This window comes from Hyperoodon ampullatus (genome assembly GCF_949752795.1).
Source record: "Hyperoodon ampullatus genome assembly, chromosome: 2".
Taxonomy (NCBI): domain Eukaryota; kingdom Metazoa; phylum Chordata; class Mammalia; order Artiodactyla; family Ziphiidae; genus Hyperoodon; species Hyperoodon ampullatus.
The window spans coordinates 89,455,500-89,475,180 of record NC_136915.1 but is presented as its reverse complement, the minus strand read 5'-3'; the positions used below and the strand labels follow the sequence as shown (position 1 = coordinate 89,475,180).

The window sequence follows — 19,681 nt, the reverse complement described above, 5'->3', positions numbered from 1 at the left end:
AAATAGATAATTCAGAGAACAGAAGCTATTTGAAAACAAAATAAAGCCCTTCAATACTCAGAAAAATTTAAGAAACTACTGAATCCATTAAAAAAAAAGGTAAGAACTTTAGGACATGGCAAAGAGCATACAATGCATTCTTTTTAGATAGGAAAAACAATTAAAATCTTCAAAAAAAAAAAACTATACAGGGCTTCCCTGGTGGCGCAGTGGTTGGGAGTCCGCCTGCCAGTGCAGGGGACACGGGTTCGTGCCCCTGTCCGGGAAGATCCCACATGCCACGGAGCGGCAGGGCCCTTGAGCCATGGCCGCTGAGCCTGCGCGTCCGGAGCCTGTGCTCTGCAACGGGAGAGGCCACAGCAGTGAGAGGCCCGTGTACCGCAAAAAAAAAAAAAAAAAAAAACAACTATACAAGAAACTCATAATCTAAAATCCAATCGAAAATAGGAAATCTACAGATTTAAAGGAAAATTGAATGGATATGGATTCTAAGCAACAGATGGAATGAATAAGAAACTGGATGATATTAAAGATATTGGGTGGAATGCATTTACTTCTTTATCCTACAAGAAAAAAAAAAGATTCTAAGAAACCCCAAGGCAAAACAAAGAAACATTAAACAGTATGGGAAAGTCAATCTTCTAAATATGAAGCAACACAAAGTATAGTCTGATTTCTGACAATGGGTGGGAAGTAAGAAAAGAGAATCCGTTTTGTACATTGTCATATTGAGTGGCACTTGGATCAAGACTTGGAGACATAAATTAGGAAATCCATCTTGACTCTTCAGTGAACAATACTAAAATAATCAATAATCATAATGTAGATATCTTTATAGTTTTCAATTTTTAAATCAATTTACAGGCAAAACAGGGAAGACCTAAGTAGGGTTACAGAATAGACTGTAAATATGTTATTCACCTTGACCAAGTTATTGACAGGAGATGGGAGGGGATGGGGAAAGGAATATAAATAGAATGCTAGAGGTCCTATTATCCTCATCTACTATAGGAGAAATTTGATGGATAATGTCTATATTTGAGACAATTAGACAGAAGTTTGGATATTATATTAAGTCACAAATGTAGCCAATTAGAGGAGCTAAAAATAGTGATATGAACATATAGAGATTAGAAGTGAACAGAGGAGAGTGGCAGGAAATTAATAAAGAATCTCTCAAGGTATTGTATCAAGAAATAGTAGGAAGAGTATATTATTAACAAAAATGGTAATAACCAAAAGAACCAAAGCAGATATATATAAAAGATTTTGCCTCTAGGTTAGGGAACCGATGGTAGGGGACAGAGGAACACAGAATGATTGCTTTTCATTATATGGCTTCTGTACTACTTGGTTTTTAAAAACCTATTTGCATGTTTTATTTTGATAAAATTTTTAAGAACTAAATATGTATAAACAACTTGTTGCAATTAGAAGAATCCCTCTCTCTCTCTCTCTCTCAGAATAGGCTACTTACAAAGAGTTTTTCATGGGGTGGAGTGGTATAGGCAGATAACCTCTGAGTTAAAACTATACCCCTTGCTTCCATCATTTCTGCAATACTGAATTAATATCCTTAAGTATTACCAAATGATGTCACAAAATACAATTTTATTTATTATTTAAATCCTCACATATCATTGGTTGGAATGAAAAAAAAGGAGCAGTCACTTTGGAAAACAATTTAGTAGTTTCTTATAAAGTTAAACATACACTTACCATATGATCTAACAATCCCACATCTAGGTATTTACTCAAGAGGAATGAAAACATTTGTGCACACAAAAACCAGTATGTGAATGTTTATAGTGACTTATAGACTTATAAGTCACTATGCTTATAATTGCTGCAAACTGGAAACAACTCAAGTGTCCTTCAGCTGGTGAATGGATAAACAAACTGGTACATACATACAATGGAATATTACTCAGCAATAACAAGGAATGAACTTGTGATACATGCAACATGGATGAATCTCAAATGCACTATGCTAAGTGAAAGACACCAGATGCAAAAGGCCATAGAAGCTATGATTTCATTCATATGATATTCTGGAAAAGACAAATCTATAAGGAGAGAAAACAGATCAATGGTGCTATAGGTTGAATTGTGTTGCCCCAAAATTCATATGTTGAAGTCCTAACTCCAGTATCTCAGAATGTGACCTTATTGGAGTAGTGTCGTTACAGAGGTAATCAAGTTAAAAATGAAGCCTTTAGGGTGGGCCTTAATTCAACATCACTAGTGACCTTATAAAAAAGGAAAATGTGGACACAGAGCCATATAGAGGGAATATGATGTAAAGAGACATAGGAAGAAGTCAGTCATTTATAAACCAAGGGGAGAGGCCTGGAACAGATCCCTCCCCCACTGCCCTCAGAAAGAACCAACCCTGCTGACAACTTGGTTTCGGATTTGAGACATAGATTTTCTACTTTTTAAGCAATTGAGTTTGTGGTACTTTGTTACAGGAGTCCTAGCAAACTAATACAAGTGGTTTCTAGGGTGGGGGTGAGGCAAGTGTTGAATATAAAGGGTCACAATGGGACATTTTGAGGTGATGTGAATGCTCTGTTTCTTGATCATGGTGGTTACATCACTGCATGTTTGTCAGAAATCACAGACCTCTACACTAAAAAGGGAAAATTTCACTCTTTGTAGAATTATACTTCTATAAACATGACTTGAAAAAAATTAACCAAAAAATGGCATTTAAATTGAAGAAGTGACCCAGGATGTATGTATATACAAGAATATTTACATTAATGTTGTTCATAATAATAAAACAGCAGAATGAAACACAATGTCCAAAATAGAAGATTATTTGAACAAACAGTAGTTAAAAGCAAAGCCAATAGATAAAATTCTTTCCCTGACAGAACTTATATTCCAGCAGATGAGCTAGCCAATACATAAATAAAGAAATAAATATGTAAACATAATGTCAGGTAGTGATAAGAAGATAAAGTAAGGTAAGGGTAGAGAGTTAAAAGGAGCACTATTTTATTTTATTTATTTATTTATTTATTTTTGTGGTACGCGGGCCTCTCACTGTTGTGGCCTCTCCCGTTGTGGAGCACAGGCTCCGGACGCGCAGGCTCAGTGGCCATGGCTCACGGGCCCAGCCGCTCCGCGGCATGTGGGATCCTCCCGGACCGGGGGCATGAACCTGTGTCCCCTGCATTGGCAGGCGGACTCTCAACCACTGCGCCACCAGGGAAGCCCAGGAACACTATTTTAGATATAGCAGTTTGATGTCAACAACTTTGCTCGGTTATAATCCCCAGTTATTCCATCAAATGCTAATCTAGATGCTGCTGTGAAGGTCTTTTGTAGATGTGCTTCAAGTCCATAATAGTTGACTTTCAGTAAGGGAGATTGTCCTAGATATCTGGTGAGCAAGGTGCAATGATGAGCATGTTAAAAGGCCTTAAAAGCAGAGACTTCCCTGAAGAAGGAGAAATTCCAGCTATGGTGAGAGAGAGAAAACTTGAGAGAAATTTATTATCTCTAAGACCATGTTATCTTAGAGTTTTATTAGCCAGGGAAGGGGGCTACATTTTGAATCACACATATTCTTACTCTGTTTTTAAAGGGCCTTTTTAAAAAAAAATTGGTACAGTGGTTCTAAAATTGTAGCCATAGACTAACAGCATTAGCATTGCCAGGAATCTTGTTAGAAATGCAATTTTTCAGGTTTACCCCAGTCTTCCTGAATCAGAAACTCTGGAGGTGGGTTCTAGTAATCTGTGTTTTAAGGAATCCATCAGGTGATTCTGATGCATATTAAAGCCTGAGAACCATGGGTCTAGAGAAATGACTGATAGCATTCCAATGACAAAAACTCTAATACAGCAACTCTTGGGTATGTGAGAATAACCCTGTGCTTGTTTAAGTGCACAGTTCTGAGTGCCTTCCTACAAAGTCTGTCCAGTAGGTCTGAGGTGGGCCCAGAAATCTCATTTTAATAAGTAGGTAATTCTGATGCAGGAGGTCCACAGGTGACTCTGAGAGCCATGCTCATTTGTCAATTGTTAGTCTCCAGTATATTCAAGCTCTCAGCAACATTGGACATGATGGACCTCATCCACCTTCGGTACCACTTTCTACATTTTGGGACTCACCACTCTCTCAGTTATCTTCCTACTTTACTGGCCAATCAATCACAATTTCCTTTACTGAACTTGCCTGTTCTTCCCAACTTCTAAACATTAGTGCACTTGAGGCTTATTCTTTAGACCTCTTCTTTTTTCCATCCATGCTCACACCATAGTGCCAATGACTCAAATGTGTATCTTCATACATGTATATCAACAGATATCTCCACTTGGATATTTTAATAGCATCTAAAACCTAATATGTCCAACACTCATCTCTTGGTTTCTACCCTTCAAACCTGCTCCTCCCCTGTTTCCCACCAATCTTCCCATCCAAATAGATGCCACCACTTCCAATTTCTTCCTGTTTCCCTCAAGTTTTCTATCTTTGGTTTCATCAAAATTTCTCTGTTGATCAGAATTGACTCAAGAGATAAAGTTCTGGTTGTTGCTTCCTTTGCTCTCAGAGAGGTAAAGTAATTAGTAATTCAGGTCAAAAATTTATTCAGTGTTCTGAACTTAGAGTCTTATTTTTAACATCTTAAAAGAAAATATCCCATTTTAATTTAGAGAAGAGCAAACGTGGCCAGAGAACAGTGTGTTAAAGATTTAGACCCAGAGAAGGCACTGGGAGTGATTAGTTACTAAGCAACTCTCCTAAGCACTTAGATCACTGATGTGATCAGTACTCAGCTCTGCTGTTGGCTCATGGGAAGTAAGAGACCGGAGGAGAGTATCAGATGAGTGCAGAAGTGCCTCTCAGAGTTGGGACAAATGGACAGACATGGCAGCCATCATAAAGAGACAGCTGCTCCTGTTTGCTCCATAGGGATTATCAAAGTTTCCTGGAGAATCCGTAAACTACTGAAATTATCATCTTCGTTGACTCCAGCCAGCCTGTTCAATGGCACACCATCCAGACTGGACTCTTAGTTAGCTATCAGTGAATTAGCTTATGCTAAAAATGGACAAAAAGATTCACTATTTCCAGACTGCCTATTTTTTTTTTTTTTCCTGTCCCCTTTCTCTTACACATTCTGTTTTTGCCTTTGGCCCTCGTTAGTCTAATGTCTGTGGGAAGAAGGCTTACATGTAAGTATTGTAGGGGAGCAAAATTTGCCACCCCTAAATGTGTCTCTTTGACATGAGGATAAATTTAAGCTGATTATTTTTAAGAAACAGAAGACTCAGGAAGTGTCTCTTCTACATTCTCCTTGGCTACCTAAATAATTTAGATAAAGGGCCTGTTCCCAGAATAGAGCTATCACCAGAGATATGAGATAAGTGTGGATGGGGGAGGGGGAGGGATGGGGACTCAGCTGGACCTAGAGATCAGAGTCCACTCTGTGTCCCATAGTCTCTGCATGGCCCAGCAAACATTTATTTACCAAACATTTACTTGTCCATCTCTATGTCAATTACCTTCCTCCTCTTTAAATTGCCCAAACTACTACCCCCAACATCCTCTTTTGTCTTTAGCTGAAGATGGTACTTAAGGTGAGGATTTAGGCCATTTTGGCAAGTTACTCAGTTTTCCTGGATCTCTCCCAGGTGTTCATGTTATTAAACTTTTGTTCGATTTTCTCTTGTTATTTTGTTTCATGTCAATTTAATTCTTAGACCATCCAGAAGAACCTAGAAGAGTAGAGGAAAATTTCTTCATTCCCAACAATATTGAGAAAGAAGGAACTGATAATTGACTTGGGGAAATTAAAAGCAATTGGTTTCAACATTTTGGGCTGTTGCCCACAGTAAGAAATACATTTCATCTCACAAACCAGGATATATCTACTCATGATCAGAAAAGCTCATGAAATAACATTCATTTACCCTTATCATATAAAGGTATTTTCTCTGATTTTTTTTTCTATTTTATTTCATTAACAGTTTTCTGATTGTGACCACTAAAGATTTTACAGTCCACTGACAAACGGGTTGTGGCTCTGAGTTGAAAAACTCTAAGCTATAAAATATGAAAGAGACAAAAAAGTTGAAAGTCCTCCAGGTTTAGTTTGAGTGGTGAGGAAAATGGGTACCACTAATTGATAAAAATAAAGAAGAAATTGGAAAGGGGAGTTGGTAAGTTTCCTGTGGCTACTGTAACAAATGTAAAAGGAAAATAAAAATGGAGTTGGTGTTGCTAAGAGGGCTCTCTAAAATGAGCCAGGAGGCCATAGAGTAGGTGTGACTTGTGTACATCTTGGCCTGGATGAAATCTGGTCTTTTGATTCTTGTCCTACTCAGAATCCTTGCTGGACCATTACTCTAGGGTGGCTCCTGGCAGCCTGTCTGCTTGTTTGGGCCCTTGCCCTAGAGCAGCTCATGATTCCTGGAGGACAGATGTTTCCTGACTTGCATCAGGGGCGGTCACGGTTCTTTGGCAGCCATGTGGCTTTAGTTTTTGTGGGCCCCTGACTCTTTCTCTTCCCCAGAACACTCTTTCGCTTTTCCTTGAATCTGTGTCTCCCAAATTGCAATTCCTAAGACCCCAAATAAAGCTCTTTTTTCTTTGCAGCCTCAATACTGATTATTGTTTGACACAAATTACCATAAACTTGGGATCTAAAACAACAAAAATTTATTCTCTCACAGTTCTGGAGGCCAAAAGTCCGAAATCAATATCACTGGGCCAAAGTCAAGATGTTGGCAGAAGCACACACTCTCCACAGGCTCTAGGTGAGAATTTGTTCCTTGTCTCTCCAGCTTCTGGAGACTGCGTGTGTGTAGGCACATGGGTTTACCAGGTAATTGTGCCTCTTCCTCCCTCCCTTCCTCCCTTTCTTCCTCCCTCCCACTCCCTTCCTTCCTTCCTCCCTCCCTTTCTTTCTTCCTCCCTCCCTTTCTTTCTTCCTCCCTCTCTTTCTTCCTTCCTTCCTTCCTTCCTTCCTTTCTTTCTTTCTTTCTTTCTTTCTTTCTTTCTCTCTCTCTCTCTTTCTTTCTTTCTTTTCTTTCTCATCCACCTAAGAAATCACAGTATATTAGAGTAGATGTAGAACCACTTTATACAAATATAGGTTAGTGCCTAGCACAATATCTGCCATACTGTAGGTACTTGACAAAATATTTGTTGGATGATTGTGATAATTCTTTTTTTTTTAAGTGACCCTTCCCCTAAAAATCTAGTATTTTTCTGGTCCGTTATGTGTCTCTTCTTGGACATCAGAAACCTGCATTCAGAATTTGGCATGAAACCTTAGAGAATATATGGTTCCGGTTGTAATCCCTCATTTTTACTCTTTTGCTTTTCTTAATTTTTAAAAAAAATTAATTAATTTATTTATTTTTGGCTGCATTTGGATCTTCGTTGCTGCACGTGGGTTTTCTCTAGTTGCGGCGAGCGGGGGCTACTCTTCGTTGTGGTGCACGGGTTTCTCATTGCGGTGGCTTCTCTTGTTGCAGAGCACAGGCTCTAGGCACGCAGGCTTCAGTAATTGTGGCACATGGGCTCGTAGTTGTGGCTCGTGGGCTCTAGAGCACAGGCTCAGTAGTTGTGGTGCACGGGCTTAGTTGCTCCACGGCATGTGGGGTCTTCCTGGACCAGGGCTGTAACCTGTGTCCCCCATTGGGAGGTGGATTCTTAACCACTGCACCACCAGGGAAGTCTCATTTTTACTCTTGAGGTAACAAAAACAGAGAAGGTAAGTGATTTGTCTAGAATGATCTAGTGCTCTTTTCACCACACTCCTTTGCCTTTTCACATTCGTTTTAAGCCAAGCTTCTTTTGAGTTCACCTGTCAACCTAAAGAAGCAGTACTATAACTAAAATGTGGTAATACTCTAGGTCTTTCCCCTGTTGGTATTTATTTTCTTCAAAAGCAAAATGCTTCATTCCACTGGGACCCAGAGTGACTCATCTAATCACAGCTTTACACAGTGGATCCACTCTCATACCTTATATCTGCTTCCCGCTGCAACTTTGGAAATGTGTAGTGGCATTTTTTGGATTATCACTATTAATGGGTAGAGCAGGGCTTCTGTATTTTATAGCTCGAATAATGGAATGCTTAAACATTCTACAATGAGCAGGACAGTGTGTTACAACAAGGAAATATCTCAATTGAAAATAATTACTAGAAGGCAATGTCCTATGCCACAAAGAGTTATCCTCTATGTATTTACATTAGAGTAGACTTTTATGACTTCAGATCATCTCCATTTTTTTTATGGTAAAAAAATTATGGTGAAAGTAAAGATTTTTTCAAGAGATTAATTTTATCCAGAGAAGTCAAAACTGGGTCTCAGTAATAACGTTAGTTATCTTTTGAAGACACAGATAATTTTAGCCAGGGTTTGGGTGAAGTGGCAGATATTCTTCAGGATCATTCATCGTAGAGAAGTCACATTATGTTGAGTAATTTAAAGAGTAGGCTGTATTTAGAGGAGAATAATGTGAAGTGACCTGGAACTGGTAGAAAGAAAATTATGAAGAAGAATGTTGCTACTACTAATCTAATGCTGAGAATGGCTTTGTGTTGTCAGAGAACATGTGAAATATGGATTTAGTGAACAGAGTTTGGTTAGAAGTTCATGGGTAATTTTGAAACGATTTCTTATTGTGAAGCACTGGGAAGATGGGGCATCTCATTCACAAATCAAAAAAAATTTTTTTCTTTAAAGTATGATTTATTAAACACTTCTGTGTCAGGCACTGTGATTTACAGATATTATGTCATTTTACCATCTGTCTGTGGAATCTGGACATTCATTCATTCAGTAATAAGTAGTAAGTGAAGGTTTTTTGAGCAGTAGAATTACATGATGTGAGTTATACTTTAGAAAGATTAATATAGCATGTGGGATGGCTTATTAGGTTGATGAGAAACTGGAGGCACTTAGTAGATAATGACCATAGTCCAGTTGAAAAGTAATGAGGACCTAAGCCAGAGTGATGGCAGTGGAGATAGAGAAGAGGGGATGAATTTGGATGAGATGGCCATAATTAAAAGCTGAGTGAGAATGAGTCCATTTTAGACAGTGGGTTTGGTTTTATTGAGTTGCGACAGGGTCTAATCAATTGGAGATGTTTTACTTCAATGTAATTTTTAATGAAATGCTGACTATAATAGGAAGGTTTTTAAGTTTGATCCATCAGCCCTCATTCACACTTGACAGTGTAGAGAGTTAGTAGCTCTGGCTTAGAACCGGGTCTGTCACTTTTCTCTGCCTGACCTTGGGCTATTTACTTAGCCAGGCACATCCTTAGCCTTCTCAGCTGCAGAATGTCCATAACAAATACCTCTTACCTAGAGTCCTTGTGAGACTTGGATACGATAATTCATGTGCCTCAGTCAAAACAGAAGCTCAATAGATTGTTATTATTGTTCTTGCTATACATTATTTGCCTTATTCATTCTCATTCTCTTATGAGTATGCAGTAGATTTTTCCAGTGGCTGCATGATGTGCTTATATGATATTGCAACAGACTGAATACAGAAGATATGAGAATTCAGCTGTCTTCTACTAACCCAGGCACAGAAGAGATTTGTAAAAATTTAAACAATACTACTCTTCTCACTAAATTCTTATTTTTGAAAAACACTTATAAAAGCAAGAGTAAAAAATATCATGTCAACATGTAGAGTTCATTATTGTCATTTGTCCATAAATAAATTTGTGGAATTTGTGAATAAGTATTTAAATATTTCTCACTTTATTTTTTTAATACAATAGATATTGACAGATATCACCCCCATAACCAAACATCTCTTAGAGGCTGCAATAATTTTTAGGAGTTGCAAAGGGGTCCTGAAACCAAAAAAATTTGAGAACTGCTAATTTAGAGACATGAGAGCGGGCTCCAATAGGCTAGTATCTACTTCTCAGAGTCCAAGGTCCATTGAAGACTTTAATAAATTGGGTTTCCTTTCTGGCAGCTGACAAGTAGCTGATGAAGAGCCCCATAGAGGTGAACTTATGGGAGGGAATGATAAGTGGAATTATAACTGGGGACTTTCAGGGAAATGACAGGCCTGGAAAGGGTAGTTTTAGATAGTGCTAAGCCTCTCCATTCAGTTTTTTCTACTGTACTTTAGGATTAAAGATTATGATAGTATATTCTAAGAATTATTTGTTTTATAGACTTTTTATCATGCTTTGGGCATGTAAAGTGTCCACTGGGGACTATTCCTGGAAAGAGTCTAACTAAAACTAGAGAAAGTTATGTCACCACTTGGTGCTTTATATAGAAGGACTGAAGATCAACTGACTTAGTTTAAATTCATTCACGTTCCAAGCAGCTTTAGGATAGAAAACCAGAGCTGCATCTTCTTTATTTAAAGCTTCTCTCTAAAATCCTGTAAAGGGGGCTTTTGTTACTCGTGACAAGTTCCTAAAGAGAAAGATTAAAGTGATGGTGTTCTTTCCCTACTTTTCTCCCCTTTTGAAATGGTTCTAGAGAATTTACTAGTGTGATTGCCAACCAGTGATCACAGGTCACGGCGTCTGTGACAAAGTCTATTTTCCAGTCTGCACATGTTAGTCATGGTCTGAAGTGTTTAATATTTTCAGAACATTATCTTTTCCTAGCCCTGAATTTTTTTTTTTTTTTTTTGCAAAAAGAATCTTGGAAAAACAATGATTAAAGGCTTAAAAAGAAACAAAAACAAACAAAACTCCTAAATTCCAAGGTAAATTTTGCATAATAAAAGAATTCTTTTCTTTACACTTTCAAAGGCTTCATTTCTATGCAGTCTGATTCTATTACACCTTTTGTAGTTAATTGGAATAGTTTGCTAATTACTGTTATTCTCTAGATAGGGCTAGATAAAATAGAAAGTAAATTTGAATTTCAGGAAAACAATGAATCACTTTTTAATATAAGTATATCCCCAATATTGCATAGGACAATACTTATGTTAATGAATGATTTGTTGTTTATCTGAAATTCTAATTTAACATCCTATACATTAATTTGCTAAATTTGGCAACACTAACCTAAGCACAAACAGGTTCTTTGGTTTGTCTTTACTTAGCATTATATAGAACAGGTTGTATTTTCAAATGGTTTTATAGTAAAAGACAAGAACTTAATTTTCTCAGTGAAACAATTATTAGCTGGAAAAAAGTGTTCCTTTGTGTAAAATAGAATGGTTAATTCTCAGAAACTGAGTCCTAAGACTAGCACTGGTCTTGCAAATCCAGTTTTGCGGTTCAGTTTGGGAAACGTTCTCTTCTCTTTATGGGTAAACTGGCTCCACCCAGCTGCTGAAATGAGATATAAGTTGTAACAAAACCGGAAGTTGGATAGGCTGCCTTTGCTTCTCGAGGTAAGTGTCTCCTGTTTTCTTTATGTCCGAGCTCTTCGCAAAGCGCTTACAAATTGAATCCAGCTCGGTGACAGTACTGAGAGAGCAGGCGCGTGCTGACCCGGGCGGTCGGCGACGCAGGATGGATACTTTATTAACAAAGTGTGTTCTGGACCTTGCGAGCTTGTGTTGAGCTAATGAGTGCTCACGAATGAGTTCGATTAATGATAAGTCACGTGACTTTGACTACGGAGCTTTAAGCCCGTGAAAAGGGTGATTGTAAGTAGAGACGTGTCTGGGATCATGAAAAGCATTGACTTTATTCATGCATCAGTGTTTTTATGTTTTTGTTTTTAATTTTAAGCAACGGAAACTCCCTTTTTATCTAAAGCTAATGGCGTAATTACCTATATGGAGGTTACTTAGAACCCTATTTGGCTTTTAAAGTGTCTTTTAATTTAGAAATCTTAGCTCCCCTCACCCCCACCTCTGGTGTGCCTTTAGAATTTCAGAGACGCTCTGAGGTGACTAGGTGTTACCTCCGCCCTTAATTTTTTTACGTCTTGTGCTGCCCTAAGGGCAAAGGGGAGTTTTCCGTTTGTAAATGTATTATTAGAAGTATTTCTTTATAAAGCTAAACTTCTTAGTTCAGATATTTTCTTTTTTCTCTGAATTAAAGAAAAAGTAGAAAGATTTGAATGTTTACTTCGATAGTGGAGAAGTGGGAGGCTAAAATTTGGTCTATTGATTTACTGAAAACAACGAGCTAGACTTTTTAAAGGATGCTTTTGTTTAAAGGGATGAGTTCTACTAAGTCTTTTAATAAGCTAGTATGTGGATTCTTTTTGCTGGCTGTACCTTCTGTTTCACACCTGTCCACTTAGGTAATGTAAGATTCCCTGGAAATCACATTGTAGTGCATTGCGTTGAGTGCTGTTTTCAAGGTTGTCTGCTAGTCATTGTGAAAGGAAATCAAGGAGTAGGATGCCTTTGCTGCCTTCAGAAATTTGCCTTAAGACAAGTCAACCAGTTGTGGCCGAAAAATGTGATAAAATTTTTTATTAGCAAAAATACCAAAGCTTTTGGAGCGTCCCAGAAGAGACTGGTTAAAGTTGGCGGAATTAGGCAAAATTCCAAGGAAGAAAGGATTTTAGTGGAAGACCTTTATGGTGGGCACTGTGCTAAATGTTTCGTAGATGTTATTTCATTTAATCTTCACATAAATCCCTCGATATTGGTAGCACTGTCTCTAACAAAATGAGAAATTTTAGGCCCAGTGAGATTAAATAATTTGCCCAAGGTCAGTCATTTAAGGTGGTACCTGCTGGATTCAAACCTAGGTCTGTCTATGTGATTTCAAAGTCCTTACCACACACTGTCTCATAGGACAGAGTAGTTGATAGCATTTTAAATGGACCTTGAATGACAATAACAGTAAAAGTAATACAGAATGTTTGAAAATAGAAAAAAGAAAAAAATCTGAACACCTTACAGTTAATTTAATGTGTTTCTTTACAGTCTTCAAATATGCATGTCTTGTAGTGTTTTTTAAATTACAAAGCACTACATGCTTTAAAAAATATGCAAAATTCAAAGAGGATTAAAAAGAAGAAGTCCACTTCTTTTCCCATATTGAAAACACTTTCCTAGGGGGTAACCACTATTGAGAATGTTTAAAGCATGGTGTTTTTTCTTTTCCCTTTTCTTTTATATGCACTTGGTACATTACGTATCATTTTGTAGTTTGCTTGTTTTCATTCCTCATTGTGGCAGGAGCATGTTTCCACCTAAGTACATGCAGATTCATGTCCTAAGCTTTTCTGAAAAGAGTTAACACTCGTAAAGAACTTAAAAGAATGCCTAGCTCTTAGAAAGCAGTCAGTAATTATTAGCTGTTATTTCGGTCATTGTCTACTCTATTTCATTCTTTTAAATGGGTACATGGTATTTTATTTTTAAATTGTTTTTATTAAAGTATAGTTGATTTACAATGATGTGTTAATTTCAGGTGTAGAGCAAAGTGATTCAGATATATATATACACACACACTTACACGCACACATATGTATATGTCTATTCTTTTTCAGATTCTTTTCCCTTATAGGTTATTACAAAATATTGAATATAGTTCTCTGTGCTATATATAGATCCTTGTTGGTTATCTGTAGTAGTGCGTGCACAGTATTTTAGAGTTTGGGTATAGCATAGTATATTTTTGTAACCACCTAAATTGTCTTAAATTTTTGCTATTACAAATAATCCTTGCATAATTGTCGGGGGTTTCTTTTTCTTTCTTTCTTTCTTTTTTTTAAATTGAAGTATTGTTGACTTACAATATTATATTAGTTTCAGGTGTACAACATAGTAATTCACATTTTTATAGAATATACTCCATACAAAGTTATTATAAAATGTTGACTGTATTCCCTGTGCTGTTCGTTGTGTGGGGTTTTTTATAGGATAAATTCCTAGAAGTGAAATTCCTCAGTCAAAGATTAAACATATTTTAGTTTAGTAGGAAATTGTCAAATTTCCTCCAAAAATATTGCAGCAATTTACACTCTTCAGTGTATGAGCACACTTATTTCTCCACATGCTTGCTTATATTGGATATTATCAGTCTTTTGCATTTTACATGAAATGATAGGCAATGTACCTTTATTTTTAACAGTTTAAGCACAGTGTTCAGATATTTTCTGTATCTATTTTTTTTCCCATTTAACATATATCTGTTTTTACATGGGTAGGAATTTGATGGATGGCATAATGGAGGTCCCAGTTAGAAGACAGAACATGGGGAGGAAAAAAAGTGAGGTACTTGTTCCAGAAATAAGTACAAATGGTACATTGTTGATAGAACATGGATTGGGCTGAATACACATTAAATGCCTAATGCTTTTGTCTTTAATTGAATAATTCCAGGGAAGCTGTTGAAGGTTTTTGGTGAGCGGAGTGATATGATGAGAATTGTGCCTTAGGAAAATGATCTTGTGGTGTTGTGTAGGATTCAAATGGAGATACAGAAACAGGGAGGCCAATTGAGAGTATTTCATGAATCTGGGTGACAGATAATGAAGGCTTTGTGCTTGAAGGTGGTGTCGGAATGGAAAACTGCAGACAGATGTAATAGAGGGAATGGAAGGTAGAAGAGAGAAACAGAAGGGATAAGTAGGTGTCCGGAAGGGTGGAGGTCGAATCTGCTGAGCTTATTTGGAAATTGGGGTCCCAAAGAGTGTTTGGAGTCAAATCTTGAGAATTTGGGGTTTCAAATCTTTTTTTTTTAATTAGTTAATTTTTGGCTGCGTTGGGTCTTCGCTGCTGCACATGGGGTCTCTCTAGCTGCAGCGAGCGGCGGCTACTCTTTCTTGTGGTGGGCGGGCTTCTTACTGCAGTGGCCTCTCCGATTGCAGAGCATGGGCTCTAGGTGCGTGGGCCTCAGTAGTTGAGGCACGTGGGCTCAGTAGTTGTGGCTCGTGGGCTCTGGAGCGCAGGCTCAGTAGTCGTGGTGCACGGGCCTAGTTGCTCTGCAGCATTTGGGATCTTCCCGGACCAGGGCTCGAACCTGTGTCCCCTGCATTGGCATGCAGACTCCCAACCACTGCGCCACCAGCGAAGTCCCTGGGTTTCAAATCTTGTTGACTAGAAATATGTTGATAGGCCACCGTCAAAATAGGAAAGTCAGATTCAAGAACTAGTTTGGAGGAAAAAATAATGAATTTCTTTTCAGAAAAATTGAGCTTAATGTTATCCAAACAGAAATCTATGTATAGTTGGAAATTTGAGTTGAAGCACTGTGGACATGCGGGTTGGGGGCAATTGAAAGATTTGGGAAATATTCTTCAGGGGTGATAATTGAGGCTATGGAAGGGATAGCCTGTAGAGAAATGTGGGGGTCAAGGAAAACAGTCTTGGGGATGGATATCTTCATGTAAGGGTCATGAAGAGGGACCAGATTTATAGTATTTTTTTTTCTTTTTAAAAAAAAAGACACATTTATTCAGCGTCATGATCAGACTATTACATTTAGCAATCAACAGAATGGGTGGGAAAAAAATCTACATTAAAACCCTTTGTTGGAATGCTTTACACTTTCCACAGAACAGAAACTAAAATAACCTATTATACAATTAGTCACAAATACAGTCCTTGAGTTTTTTTTGCCCATACACATGAGTATTGTCTAAAACATGTCTTCTTTGTAGCAGCTAGGCCCTGCCACCACTGTGCTTGGCTGAGTTCACAAATCTGTTGTAACCTGTAGCTTCCTTGTCACTTCTCTGGCTCTCCTCTCCTGCTAAGCTTTGTTTCCTGGCAGTAATCAAAACCTTCTGCCACTGCCATAGCTACTGCTGCTGCTGGAACCACCATAGCCACCTTGGTTTCGGGGTTTGGCAAAGTATTGGCCTCCACCACCATAGGGGCCAGAACTTCTGCCTCCAAAGTTTCCTCCTTTCATGGGTCCAAAATTTGAAGATTGATTGTTGTAACTGCCAAAATCATTGTAGCTTCCACCACCTCCAAAATTGCTTCCATCATTACCAAATCCATTATAGCCATCCCCACTGCCACCATATCCACCACCACCGCGGCTGCCACCAAAGCCACCTTGACCACTGAAGTTTCCTCCATGACCAAAGTTGTCATTCCCACCAAAACCACCTCCACGGCCACCACCAAAGTTTCCAGAACCACTTCGACCTCTTTGGCTGGATGAGGCACTAGCCATCTCTTGCTTAGATAGGGCTTTCCTTACTTCACAGTTGTGGCCATTCACAGTGTGGTATTTCTGAATGACAATCTTGTTTGCAGAGCCATGGTCATCAAAGGTTACGAAAGCAAAGCCTCTATTTTTGCCACTGCCTCGATCAGTCATGATTTCAATCACTTCAATTTTCCCATACTGTTCAAAATAATCTCTTAGATGGTGTTCTTCAGTGTCTTCTTTAATGCCACCAACAAAAATCTTTTTCACAGTTAAGTGGGCACCAGGTCTTTGAGAATCTTCTCTTGAGACGGCCCTCTTTGGTTCCACAACTCTTCCATCCACCTTGTGTGGCCTTGCATTCATGGCCGCATCCACCTCCTCCACAGTGGCATATGTGACAAACCCGAAGCCTCTGGAGTGTTTGGTGTTTGGATCCCTCATTTCCACACAATCTGTGAGCGTTCGCCACTGCTCAAAATGGCTCCTCAGACTCTCATTGGTTGTTTCAAAGCTAAAACCTCCAATGAAGAGCTTCCGCAGCTGTTCGGGCTCTTTGGGTGACTCTGACTTAGACGTGACAGCAGTGGAGGGGGGTGGGGGAGACGTCAACGATGCTTACTCGGCGGCGTCCACGAGCAGAAAGCTATAGTATTTTTTGTAACGACTGTTTCTAACATTTGACCTTGGACCTAGTTAGGCTATTGTTCACTGCCCTCCAAAGTCCATTCTCACTTTGCTCTTTCTATCTCTACTTCTTTTATTGCTCCCAAATTGTGCTCATTCTGAATCCCTTTTCCTGTGGGATTACTGTGTAAGCTTTTAGTGTCTGATTTGAAGGTGTGGATGACTTAGTGGTTAAAACCTCACAGACTAGACTGGAGATCATACTTTTCACCACTCATTAGCTGTGACTTTGGCAAGAATCTTAATCAGTGCCCTGTTTTACATACTGGGGATAATACCCCTCACACCTTCCTGGGTTGTTTTGAGGAATGTGTGCTAAGTCCTTGACATGATGCCTGATATGTTGTGAGTCCTTAGCGCTTCTGTCATATTCTCCTTTACCCCTCAATCGCCATAATAAAATGCAGTTTTTTCCTGTTCTGTCCCTATGGGATCTTAGGCAGTAGTTTTTTTTTTTTTTTTTTTAAATAACCTCTGTGAGCTTCAATTTCCATGCAACAAAAAAAGTTTTTGTTTTTTCCAGGGATTAGAGTTCATACGTGTGAAGCACCTACTATGTTGACTAGAATAGAACAGGCATTCAATAAATAGTAACATCATTTAAATGATAGATTAATGGTATTTGCTTTTGTTTCATCTATTAGTTTTGTGTCTTTAGAGAAGGGACCATTCCACTTAGCACCTAATATTGTTTTTAGGACAGGACTATTGTGAGGGCCATGTGGAATGATCCAGATGAAAGCTCTGTGTGTAATAAGATATTTGCTTCCAATCATTTTTCCAGAGAATGAATAAAGTGGAAAAGTTGCTTTCTGATGATGCTGTGATTAGATGAATCAGAATTATGTCAGAGAGCTCCCAATTCCTGTTTCTTCAGTGGTTTCCTCTACCTTTCCTTTTACTTAAACTCTAAATTCTTTTCAGAATTCTTTTCAACCATTTTAGGTTGTCAGATCTGACAGATCTCATTGTGCCTTTTTTTTTTTTTTTTTTTTTTCGGTACGCGGGCCTCTTACTGCCACGGCCTCTCCCGTTGCGGAGCACAGGCTCCGGACACGCAGGCTCAGTGGCCGTGGCTCACGAGCCCAGCCGCTCCGCGGCATGTGGGATCTTCCGGGAACAGGGCACGAACCCGTGTCCCCTGCATCAGCAGGCAGACTCTCAGCCGCTGCGCCACCAGGGAAGCCCTCATTGTGCCATTTTTTATGCTCTATTTTTTTTAGAATCTTTACTGAAAATGTCATAACTCCAATTGTTAATTAAAAAAATCATTTTTCTCTGTACTTCCTGCTGTGAAAATGGAGTCTGAAACATCTTTATCTGGGGAAGTGGAAATACTTGACCTGTTTTTCAATTTCCCTATAATTTGAGATCCAGCTATCAAAGTCAATTTAACTCTTGATGTGGAAATTTTCTATGAATGTAAAGTAAATTGCTGGAAAGAAGGGGATCAAATTTTCTGAAATATTTCAGAAGGCTTGAACAAGTTAAATGCAGATGAAAGAAATATATGGAAACCTCCGTTGTTTAACCACAATAGTGTTCAGAAGAAATTAGCACATACTGGTGATGCAGAAAGTTGCTAGTGATTATAAATAATGGCAATTACCATTTATTGGCAACTTAGTGTTTTTAAGCATTGTACTACTTGTTTTTATATCCATTCTTTCAGGAGCTTTAGTTCTATGAATGAAGTCTCTACCTTCTCAGACTCATAGAGTGGACCTGACATTCTGAATTAAGTAGGCTAATTTAGATTTCACGTTTGTCACAGCATGCCCCCACTCACACTGTTCATTGTGAAATTTGGATCCTTGCTGCACCTGTTTACTTTCCACATCCTTCTCTCTCCAAGGAGGGAGCAATGATGTGGAGGGAAGAGAATGAGAATGTTGGAGTTAGATTTAGGTTCTAATCCTAAAAGTGTACATGGTTTCGGGTACACTCCCTGGTCTCAGTTTCTTCATCTCTAAAATGATGATAATATCTGCTTGTTGTAAGGATTACATTAGATGTACTGTCTACCAGTTTCTCACCAAATGTCTGTTTCTTTTTCTTCTTATTCACACTATGGCCCCTTTCTTCCCCGCCCCCCGTAGTAAAACTGTAATCCTTTCCTTTCTTATTGTTATAGAAATTTCATTGCTTTCTGTATATCTCTTGTGCTTAGTCTTAACTTTTCTGATTTTATCAACCTCCTTATCCTTCTCTGGTTCTACCTACTTTTCTAAAACTTTCTGCCTAATTCTCTCACTGTACAAGTGGACATCTATTTGTACCTCTAACCCCAGTCCCTCTAGGTTTTGGTTACAGGCCTACCAGGTTTGCCCCAGATCCTAGATGAAATGCTGAAATTACACATGTGCTGTGTCCCAAAATTAACTTTTAATTCAACTTGGAATTTCAATTCTGTTTTTTAATGGAAGCAATATTATCAATGGTGGTTCTGTCTCTAGGCCAAAAGCCCAGAAACAAAAGCATGTTTAACTCATAAGTTAATTGAAAATTTTATACTTATAACAAAGTAAAAGAATATAATGCCATTGTAGTTTTAGTAATAAAATAAAAACAATATTGAATAAGAAGTAGTTATTTACTTTATACACTGTTTGTAGTATGTACTTGATGGAAATTTTGAATGGAGCATTCAAGTGCTTTAGGGATTGCAGTGTTTGTATATTATGGTTATGATGAAATAAATATTCACATTTTAAGGCAATACAAGAAAAATTTAAACATAATATTTTTTCTCTGCCCTTTTGGCCACCTCCCTCCCACCTAGTGTGTACTATGCATCTGTATTATGGGTTAACCAGACTTCCCCAAAGGCGGAAATACCTGCTCAACCATAAAGATCGATTTTTCTTCTGGCACCAGTCATGTAACTCCTTGAAAAATAACATTCCTTTCTCAATCCAGTAGGAGTTGATTACCCATCACACACCTTGTA

The 19,681-nt window shown here is 38.3% G+C and overlaps 2 protein-coding genes across 2 annotated transcripts in view; one reads left to right on the top strand and one right to left on the bottom strand.

Annotated features, from left to right (window-relative positions):
* Positions 1 to 14,096: 14,096 nt before the first annotated feature.
* The window catches only part of FRRS1 (ferric chelate reductase 1), a gene marked incomplete at both ends in the record, with an annotated part of 49,475 nt that continues 43,890 nt past the window's right edge, over positions 14,097 to 19,681 (top strand). Inside the window, one exon of the mRNA XM_079725194.1 lies at positions 14,097 to 14,156. Coding sequence (XP_079581320.1) covers positions 14,097 to 14,156 — 60 coding nt within the window. The remainder of the gene's footprint in view (positions 14,157 to 19,681) is intronic.
* Positions 15,628 to 16,503, bottom strand: LOC307048996 (heterogeneous nuclear ribonucleoprotein A1-like). The gene has a single exon (XM_079698306.1). The coding sequence runs from the start codon at positions 16,486 to 16,488 to the stop codon at positions 15,661 to 15,663; it is 828 nt and encodes a 275-aa protein (XP_079554432.1). The 5' UTR covers positions 16,489 to 16,503; the 3' UTR covers positions 15,628 to 15,660.